The 10,698-nt window shown below is 48.9% G+C and overlaps 1 protein-coding gene across 1 annotated transcript; it reads right to left on the bottom strand.

Annotated features, from left to right (window-relative positions):
* Positions 1-1,470: 1,470 nt before the first annotated feature.
* On the bottom strand, positions 1,471-9,868 carry LOC107395180 (G-protein coupled receptor 20-like). Its single transcript, XM_015974488.3, has 6 exons — positions 9,136-9,868; positions 8,790-9,056; positions 8,449-8,693; positions 7,241-7,325; positions 2,504-2,629; positions 1,471-2,365 (listed from the first exon to the last, which is right to left on the bottom strand). Exons 1-6 carry the CDS (start codon positions 9,328-9,330, stop codon positions 2,177-2,179), a joined length of 1,107 nt encoding a protein of 368 aa, XP_015829974.3. The 5' UTR covers positions 9,331-9,868; the 3' UTR covers positions 1,471-2,176.
* Between the last annotated feature and the right edge of the window lie 830 nt (positions 9,869-10,698).

Genomic DNA, 10,698 nt, shown 5'->3' with positions numbered 1-10,698 from the left:
AAATTTGAGTTCGGAAGCGAGCGGCTGCGGAAGGCGGGGGCGGACCGGAGCGGGGCGGAGCGGAGCTAGTGGAATTTGGGGGGTTAGTCTTCACATGCTTGTTAAGCTAATATAATGGTCACAATGTCAGTAAGCATGCTAAGCCACGCTGCATTTGTTTATGTATTTTCTCGCATTGCTTAGCTTTAGCCTTTTTCTGCACAGAGCACTTCTCTGCATTTCCTCTAAAAAACCCTATTTTTACTAACCATGGATTTGATAAACTTGATTCAATGCGATCGATAACATTTTTTCAACAAAGAGAACAGAGCAGGGGGCTCCCACATGTCCACAGGGGACACACCCGGTGGGATATATGTTGGATTCCTGGAAGGAGTGGAAGATCATATGCCTCAGCCAGCTGTCCATTGAGGACATCGAAGACGTGTGGATATTCGGCCTGATGATCACTGGATTTATCCTGATTGGAGTGGGAGGATGTCTGGTTTTCTGGAAATCTGGGAAGACGGGAGCGATTGGAGGGCGACCCGCACCCACGGAAAGCACCTTCCGTGTGGAGACCTCACAGACTGGGACGTTACTCGAGGTGAATCGTAAGCTGGACACTGTTCTAGCTGCGATACCGGTATTAGTGTGCAAAATGGATGTCGGAGAGGGTCACCGGACGGTATGGACAGGTTTAAAAACCCCAAATTGGCTTCACTGAAGGACTGGAATGATCAGTTTAAAGACTGAAGGCAGAGAGGAAAATTATCTCAGCCTGACCCAAATAAATTCTTGTTATCCGAATCCGACGCCCTGGTAACCTTGAGCTGCAAGCAACTAAAAACCCCCACGAAGGAATGCAGACAGATGCTGTGAAAACCCAACCTACCCCCCTGCCTTCGGATTGGTGGACTTCAGCCAGGCAAAGTCATCAACCTGTAGGAGTCAGTGTACTCTTTGCTTCTCCTAAGATCTCCCTCCCACCTGTGACTGTTCAGTAGATGAGCGCCGTAGATGGCTGCTCTCGCTGGGGGAAACAGGATCCCAGTGCGTGGTAAGGCAGAAACCAGTGCCTACGGCGCTGTGTGCGGATGCGGGCAGTCAGTTGACTATTCTGATCACATTATTCGTGATGTACTGATTAATGGGGTTAATGACTCTGACATACAGTACGGAGGGACGTGTTGGGGACCCATGATGTTCTGTGTAAGTCTGTGAACAATATTATAGCACTGATGGAGAACTGAGAAATGGCTTGCAACGCCCTCCCCTCCTCCAGCCTGTCAGCTATGTAAGCATGCTAAGCCGCGCTGCATTTGTTTATGTATTTTCTCGCATTGCTTAGCTTTAGCGCTTAGCCCATGCTGCTACTTCATGCTGTCGCTAACTTCTGTTCATTCATGTCGCCGCAGGGCTCCTTCATCTTTGTCATTAAAGCCATTAGACATCGAGGAGAGTATTTCTTCAAGAAAGGTGAATACCACACTCAGATGTGACCCAAAACAAAAGTTCTGCAAACGTCAGAAGTTCCTGTGCTGGGTCAGTGAAGGCACAGTTAAAGGGACAAGAGCGGTGGACAGAGGACACAGCCATGAGGGACACCAGTGATGATTGTTTAACTATCAAATTTGAGCGTTTATGGCTCATTTTAGGTTAAACAGTTTTTGACAACAGAACTAGGAATATGACTGGTTAATGGCTGCAAAACATTTCTGGTGATTTTATGTGTAATGGTTTAGTTAATAAGACAAAGTAATCTAGATTATTTGTTATTATTCTGTCTTCACTGCGTCTGCTGCTCTATATTCTGGTATTTTTAAGATCCTCTGCTCATTTTGTCCAAACCTTTATATTGCTACTTATCTGAAAGATTTTTAAAGCAGTACACTTAAAGTCTTTATACACAAACCTGGGGCTGGACAACAAAAGACGATTAGTGAACTAAAGACTGAGGACCAGAAGCTCCGTTTTGATGCTAACGCTAGCATTTCAGGTGCCTCTAATCAACAAGTGATGAGCATGTCTTAACGTAAAGATGGAGCTTCGCTGTTGACGTGACGTTTTCCTCTCAGCTTGCTGTTAAAGGGTTGGAACTCATATTAAAGTGTATTAGTGTAACTGGGCCACCCTGAGCTGATGGTTCTGTTGTCTCTGGAACTTTCCGGGCCAGGCTCCCTTTGCAGGAGCAGATTTACAGAGTGTGATTCCTCCCCACGTTGCCCGTCAGCCGTGCACTGGGAATCCTGGTCATTGTAATCTTAATGTTTGTAACGGCGTTGGCCGTCGTCCCGCCTGAGGCCTTGGAGCTGTGCTGCATACTGACAATGTCACCACTGGTCTGCTCCGGCTCTGCACGGCGGAAAAGATGTCTCATAGTGGCCTGCAGGCAGTAATGGAGTAACAAAAAGAAGGAATCGGTCATGGCTGGAACAATGATGGCTCAAGGGAAGGACGGGATGGGCTGACAGAGTTTCAGGGTGGACGAGGGAAAGGACAGGAAAGAACCAGGAAGTCTTACTTTGAAATTATTTGTAACAAAGCAGTAGACAACAGGATCCATGCAGCTGTTCAAACTGCTCAAAGTGACAGTGAGATGGTAAACGATCACATGATGAGGCATGTCGGGGTAGAAGTACACCAACACCTGCAACACAGAAATCACACACTGAGGACTGGAAGGCAGACAAGCAGGAGGCTCAAAGTCCCACAAGCCCGACTCGCCTGCAGAAACCCGAAGAGACAGAAGCATCAAGTCTGAGGAGGCAGCCGTGATCTGGATTGCTGCCTCGTGTGGTCAAAACTATAGTTTCAGAGTTTAAATGATCAAAAACTTAAGAGGTCAGTTAACGACCCAAATATCTGGATAACCGAGGTTTTCCAATAGCTGTTTTCTTGTTAGGACACGTGAATACTCCAAGATGGTAGAATTTATCCTCCTTGAATTATGAGATCCGTTTGAGTCGAGCTCAAACACTTTTTCTTCTCTTCATCATCAAAGCAAGTCTTAGGAGTAAAATGTAGCGAGTTCATCAAAAAACATGGGACAAAGACAAAAAATATGACTATTTATTTATTTAGTAAAATAAAATAAAAAACGTCTTTAAAAGTTCCGGCCTTCAAAGCTAAATTTGAAAGTCTGGATAACTCCAGACTTTGAAGTTGTCATCGTCGTCTTCCTCCGTTTAACCGGGTCTGGGTCGCGGGGGCAGCATCCCAACTAGGCAGCTCCAGACCGTCCTCTCCCCGGCCACCTCCACCAGCTCCTCCGGCAGGACCCCAAGGCGTTCCCGGACCAGGTTGAAGATGTAACCTCTCCAACGTGTCCTGGGTCGACCCGGGGGCCTCCTGCCGGCAGGACATGTCCGAAACATCTCCCCGGGGAGGCGTCCAGGAGGCATCCTGACCAGATGCCCAAACCACCTCAACTGACTCCTTTCGATCCGGTGGAGCAGCAGTTCTACTCCGAGTCCCTCCCGAATGTCCAAGCTCCTCACCCTATCTCTAAGGCTGAGCCCGGCCACCCTACGGAGGAAACTCATTTCGGCCGCTTGTATGAGCGATCTCGTTCTTTCGGTCATTACCCAAAGCTCATGACCATAGGTGAGGATTGGGACGTAGATGGACCGGTAAATCGAGAGCCTGGCTTTCTGCCTCAGCTCCCTCTTCACCACGACAGATCGGCTCAGCGTCCGCATCACTGCAGACGCTGAACCAATCCGCCTGTCGATCTCCCGATCCCTCCTACCCTCACTCGTGAACAAGACCCCGAGATACTTAAACTCCTCCACTTGAGGTAGGACCTCTCTCCCGACCCGGAGTTGGCAAGCCACCCTTTTCCCGTCGAGAACCATGGTCTCAGATTTGGAGGTGCTGATCCTCATCCCAGCCGCTTCACATTCGGCCGCGAACCTACCCAGCAAGAGCTGAAGGTCAGAGCTGGATGAAGCTAGGAAGACCACATCATCCGCAAAAAGCAGAGACGAGATTCTCCTGCCACCAAACTCGACACACTCCACACCACGGCTGTGCCTAGAAATTCTGTCCATAAAGGTAATGAACAGAACCGGTGACAAAGGGCAGCCCTGGCGGAGTCCAACCCTCACTGGGAAAAGGTCCGACTTACTACCGGCTATGCGGACCAAACTCACGCTCCTCTGGTAAAGGGACTGAATGGCCCTTAACAGAAAGCCACCCACCCCATACTCCTGGAGCGTCCCCCACAGGGTGCCCCTGGGGACACGGTCATAAGCCTTCTCCAAATCCACAAAGCACATGTGGATTGGTTGGGCAAACTCCCACGCCCCCTCCATCACCCTTGCAAGGGTATAGAGCTGGTCCACAGTTCCACGGCCAGGACGAAAACCACATTGCTCCTCCTCAATCTGAGATTCAACTATCGATCGGACCCTCCTCTCCAGTACCTTGGAGTAGACCTTTCCAGGGAGGCTGAGGAGTGTGATCCCCCTATAGTTGGAACACACCCTCCGGTCACCCTTCTTAAAGATGGGGACCACCACCCTGGTCTGCCACTAGGGCTGGGGGTAAACGATTATTTTTAAAACAATTATTCTGACGATTATTTTATCGAATAGTCGACTATTCTAATGACTATTTAGAAAATTAATCTAATGATTATTTTTCTATTGCACAATTAACAAAAACCAGAAACTCTCAAATAAATTCCTCAAAAAAATGGATAAATTCTTACTGTAAGAGAATAAACACTACAGGCCTTCCATTTTGTATAACACTGCTTTTATTGTGTTGCGGTTGGTTATGTTCTGGTGACGTGTAGAACTTGGGAGTGCAGGCTGCTGCCTGAGAGGTGGTAGAAGATGGAGTGTCTCCATGCTGCTTTGTTTTGGTCACTTATGAGCGTGAGGCGAGTGGTGTTACGGGTTAAACCAAACTCAAGGTGATATTTTACACTAAACCGAAAACCCACAACACTCTAAATGTAATAAAAGGGAGATCTGCACCACAAAAAAGATGAACTCTAAACCAAAACGTAACAGCTTATCCCAACGCAAGAAGCTGTTAGCGAAGATGCTAACAGTAGCTTTACCAACATTAAGTTCAAGTTACCAAGTTTAAATAAACCAAAAACACCCAGCAGCAAACAGAACAGCACGGAGGAGAGACTACTACCACCAAAACAGCTCTCCTCATGTCTGAAAGAAGCTCCTTAATGAAGGGAGAAGCGCTCCCGGTGATTTTCTACATCTGCGATAGACACGAAGCAGCGCATCTGACCCCGGAAGTTGTTGCCCGTTGCCGGGAGACGAAGGGGCAAAACAGGAAAATAATCTAGTAGTGGACGGACGTTGTTCCGGGTCTTCGGTATTTGGCGGAGATGTTAGTGAAGGCGGAGAAGAGGGCGAACTAGAGGAAAAACAGGCAGATTCCTCCTCTATTTACAAACTCCTGGGGATGCAACAAGTGGGCGCGGTGCGTCGACTTCCGGATCTGACGTCGACAAATTTTTAGAATCGAGCCGTCGACTTCGTCGAGGCTTCGCTACAGCCCTATCTGCCACTCCACAGGAACTGCCCCCCGATGACCACGCAATGTTGCAGAGACGTGTCAACCACAACAGCCCTACAACATCCATAGCCTTGAGATACCCAGGACGAACCTCATCCGCCCCCGGGGCTCTGCCGATGTGTAGTTGTTTTACTACCTCAGCAACATCTGCCTCCGTGATTGGAAAGTCCATCCCCAGGTCTCCCGGCTCTGGTTCCTTCTCGGAATGCGCATAGGTGGGATTGAGGAGCTCCTCAAAGTATTCCTTCCACCGTCCGACTATAGCCTCAGTTGACGTCAGCAGCTCCCCATCCCCACTGTAAACAGTGTGAGCGAGTTGCTGCCTTCCTCTCCTGAGGCGCCGCACAGTTTGCCAGAACCTCTTTGGAGCCAATCGATAGTCTCTCTCCATGGCCTCACCAAACTCCTCCCACGCCCGAGATTTTGCCTCGGCAACTGCCACTGCTGCACCCCGCTTGGCTATCCGGTACCTATCTGCTGCCTCCGGAGACCCACAGACCAGCCCCGCCCTGTAGGCCTCCTTCTTCAGCCTGACAGCTCCCCGAACCTCTGGTGTCCACCAGCGGGTACGGGGGTTGCCACCACGACTGGCACCGGCCACCTTACGACCACAGCTAGCAACAGCCGCCTCAACAATCGCAGAGTGGAACAAGGCCCACTTGGAGTCAATGTCCCCCACTGCTCTCGGGACGCGGTCAAAGCTCTGCCGGAGGTGGGAGTTGAAGACCGTCCTAACAGGTTCTTCTGCCAGGCGTTCCCAGCAGACCCTCACTATGCGTTTGGGTCTGCCAGGTCTACGCGGCATGTTCCCTTGCCATCTGATCCAACTCACCACCAGGTGGTGATCAGTTGACAGCTCCGCTCTTCTCTTCACTCGGGTGTCCAAAACATACGGCCACAGGTCAGATGATACGACTACAAAATCTATCATCGACCTGCGACCTAGGCTGCCCTGGTACCAAGTGTACCGATGGGCATCCTTATGTTCGAACATGGTGTTCGTTATGGCCAAACTGCGGCTTGCACAGAAGTCCAATAACAAAACACCGCTCGAGTTCAGATCAGGTGGGCCGTTCCTCCCAGTCACACCCCTCCAGGTCATGTTGTCATTACCCACGTGAGCATTGAAGTCCCCCAGCAGGACAATGGAGTCCCCTGATGGAGCACTATCTAGCACTCGTCCCAGGGACTTCAAAAAGGGTGGGTACTCTGAACTGATATTTGGCCCATAAGCACAAACAACAGTCAGGACCCATTCCCCGACCCGAAGGTGCAGGGAAGCTACCCTCTCGTCCCCCGGCGGTAAACCCCAACACACAGGCAGAGAGTCTCGGGGCTAACAAAAAGCCAACCCCAGCCCTCCGCCTCTCAACCGGAGCAACTCCAGCAAAGGAGAGTGTCCAACCCCTCTCAAGGACTTTGGTTCCAGAGCCAATGCTATGTGTCGAGGTGAGTCCGACTATATCTAGCCGGTACCGCTCAACCTCTGCCACAAGCTCCTGCTCCTTCCCCGCCAGCGAGGTGACGTTCCATGTCCCAAAAGCCAGTTTTCTTGTCCGGGGATCGGACCGCCAAGGCTCCCGCCTCGGTCTGCCACCCGATCCACAAGTTGTTTTGGATGGAAACGTTGATTTAGTTGATGACGCTGCTATTGCACGGGGTTGCTCAGACAGATGTTGCTGGGTGTGGGTTGGACCTGTCGCTGGCTCACCTGTCTGATATGAAAAGGTGTGAAGCAGACAGTAAAGATGACCAGCACTGTGGTTAGAAGTTGGACAGCCCTCCTCCTCCTCTTCCTGCAGAAACACACCAACAACGTCCAGATGAAGAAACAGAACTAGACCACTCAGGGCTTTGGGATGTAACTGCCTTGGATTTTAAATGAACAAACTCAAAATATCAGTCATTGTGAGAAGAAGCGTTGTAATGATGAACCAGTATTAAAGCTTCAGTGCAGCAGCAATAATGACTCTGTTCTAACGTCCTTTTGCAGTGCGGCGCCGCTAAAGGACGCCAGCGCCAGCTCTACATCGTAGACAGAAATCAACAATAAGTGAGGATTTGTTTTTGTTCTATTTTTAACATTTCTTTGTTTATTACTGTTCATCTGACAGCGGCTTTGTTAGCCTTTAAGGAAAATATACGACCATGTCTGCTGCAGCTTGTGTGACCCCTTCTTTCCACCGCAGCCATCAGCAGCACGTTACTGCAGCAGCACGTCTTGCTCGCGTAAGCTGCTGCTTGGCCCTTCCCACGAGACGCGAAGCAGCAGGGGAGCAGCTGTCACCGACCGAGCACGAAGTCACACGAGTGACTTCGTCAGTAAACACAACAACAAGCAGGAGAAAACTACAACATGGCTTCAAAAGGTTTGTGTTTTATGTTCTGTCCATTTTATAATCGCCAATACGGACCTGAAAAACAAAGGAGATCGCTAGCTATGTCATAACTTCTCACGGGGTCGCACAGTTAGTAACTTTTTTTAAAAGTAAAGCAACCGGAAGGCAGTACGTTCTTTATTCTGAAAATCTCGGGAGCTTCGCTCCGTTTCTGCGTCCGATTTCCTGTCTTTCCTTCCCAAAAATGTTTAACTTGACCCGTTTCAGAGGCGTCGCGCGTAGAAAATAGAACTGGCGCGTAAGGGCCGCGACATGCTGCTCCTGAGACGCGGCCGACTCGCGCTGCTGACGGCTACGGTGGAAAGAAGAGGTGAGGTTACTGTTGAGTTAAGCTGCAATACACTTCTTTTACCACAAGAGGGGGCTACAGCCCTGTCCTCTTCCACTTTCTGCACTAATACGATGCCACAAAGTGTTTGCATCGTATTTCAGACGCCCCCTTGTAGAGTTTGATTCTTTGTGTGCTAAATTTAACATCCAAAGTGCTGATGAGCTGCAGCGTTTAGCCCAGTGGTTCTACCTGCTCTGCTGCATGAGGCGCCGGTCGGTCAGAGCCCACATGATGCGCAGCGTGAAGACCACGATGATTACGAGGGGCAGGAAGAACTCTGTGATGGTGAGGAAGAGGAGTTTTGAAATGCAGCAGCCTGTATGCTGAAAAGCCGTGGAGAGAATGGAGTAGGTGACAACGACGGCAAACAGCCAGACGCAAGCGCAAGCACACTTGGCCACGCCCGAGTTCCTCCAACGCGGCGACGCTTCAACCTGAAAAGGCAAGTTAGGCATTTTTATTTCATTTTCGAATGTCAAAATGGAAAAGAGGGCAGTGGAGTTTCAGTAAGGTCTTCGAGACAAACCTACCTGCACGATGGCGAGGTATCGATCGACACACACGCAGGTTAGAAACAAGATGCTACAGTACATGTTGACAAAGTAGCTGAAGATGTGCATGTGGGAGCAGATGAGACAAGCCCCCCCGATGTAGTAGAGCAAGATGCGAGTGGGCAGAGAAAGGTTCACCAAGAGGTCCGACACTGCCAGGTTGATGGTGTAGATCACCGAGGGGGTCTTCTGCTTGGTGCGGAAACAAAACACGTAGAGTGCAACTACGTTGAGCACCATGCCCACCTGGAAAACAGACGGCATCAGGTAAGCATCGCTGACACGAGAGAGAGAATTCCAGTGGCTCGTTACGAGAACATCCTACCAGGAAGATGATGGAGTTTATGACCATTAGTGCAATCCAGAGGCCATAGAAGTCATTAAAGAGTCCTTCATCTAAATGTGCCAGTCTCTGAAGGTATGCCTCCATGCTGCTCCTGTTAGCTGGACTGGCCGTTACAGGTAGCGTGGAACATGTGGTGTTGGTGGGGAACCAGGGTTCGGTACCGTTGGAGGTCATCGTATCGGTGAAGGGATGGCCCAGGCGGTGGGGAGTCGGAGCTGAAAAAGAACCCGTACGTTTTCATTTGGCTTTGATCGTCACTGAAGAGCTTCAGTAGTAAATTCAGTTTGGGTTTGAGTCATCGACACGAGTCTAGCTTCAAAGGAGTGACATCATGGTTCTGTCGCTAGTTCCCCTACAGACCAAGAACTCAGCTCGTTTTCACACACGTGAGTTATCTGACTACGGTGCCAGCGTCTGAGCTCAGAACGCTCCCTTCCAAACAGGAAGAGAGTGGTATTTTAACTTGTATTTTCAAAGTAAAGCAGTAGACACAACAAAATGACAGGTAAACCTTTGAAGGTGCGTGATCCTTTGTGGTTTTGTGTGACTGGGCAGCTCAGCTCCGTCCTTTTACCTTTCTCTACGATACATCTTGATGATGTCATCAGCGTAGACGGAGAAACGTGCTCGAGCGGCACCAGCATGTCTCCAGCTTTGACTTTTACATTTTACACTTTGATTAGATTTGCTGTGCCACCCAAGCGTACTGGACTCAGCCAATCCTCTCAACGTTTAGATGTTATTGACCAGACGTGACACAAGCTGTCTGATTTTCTCCTGGATGACATATTTTGGATCAGAACTGAAAGTGCTGGCCAGAACCTCAGAGGAATATCTTACATCATCATCATCATCATCAAAGAGAGGTCAGATACCTGCTGCGGGACACACTTCGTAGAAAACCGACGAGAATGTCGACTGGCAGTAAGAAAAATGACTTGTGCAGCTACAGCGAATGGGTTTTTTAAACATCACTTCTGTTTTCCCAAAACAAATCCTTTTACTCTGAAGTTTTGCATCACGCTAAACTGAGAAAAAAACAGCTAACAAGCTAATAGCCTCATCGTTTTACATACATTATTTTTAAATGCTAATTTTACAGCTGTGTGTAGGGCGGTTTATTAATTCACTTCAATTCAAGTTTATTTATAAAGCACCAAATCACGACAAGAGTCGTCTCAAGGACCTTCACATAATAAGTATCCCAGTACAGGTCAGGTCATTAAGCCAATCAGTAACAAGTTTCCTATATAAGGAACCAGCAGGTTGCAGCAAGTCACTGACTAGTGTCAGAGTCTTTACAGCAATCCTCATACTAAGCAAGCATGCAGCGACAGTGGAGAGGAAAACTCCCTTTTAACAGGAAGTAACCTCCAGAGGATCCTGGCTCAGTATAAGCAGCCATCCTCCACGACTCAAATATTATGAAATAATGTTTATTTTCTTAAAATCTGAGTTATTTAGCATATTAATAATCTGCATAAGTCTCAGCCCTGCTAAGATGAGCTATTAGGTTTAGTTAGGTGTGTATATAAGTATTAC

Source organism: Nothobranchius furzeri, chromosome 5, assembly GCF_043380555.1.
Source record: "Nothobranchius furzeri strain GRZ-AD chromosome 5, NfurGRZ-RIMD1, whole genome shotgun sequence".
NCBI classification, from domain to species: domain Eukaryota; kingdom Metazoa; phylum Chordata; class Actinopteri; order Cyprinodontiformes; family Nothobranchiidae; genus Nothobranchius; species Nothobranchius furzeri.
Note: the sequence above shows the minus strand (reverse complement) of the source record. Positions and strands in the feature narration are given on the sequence as shown.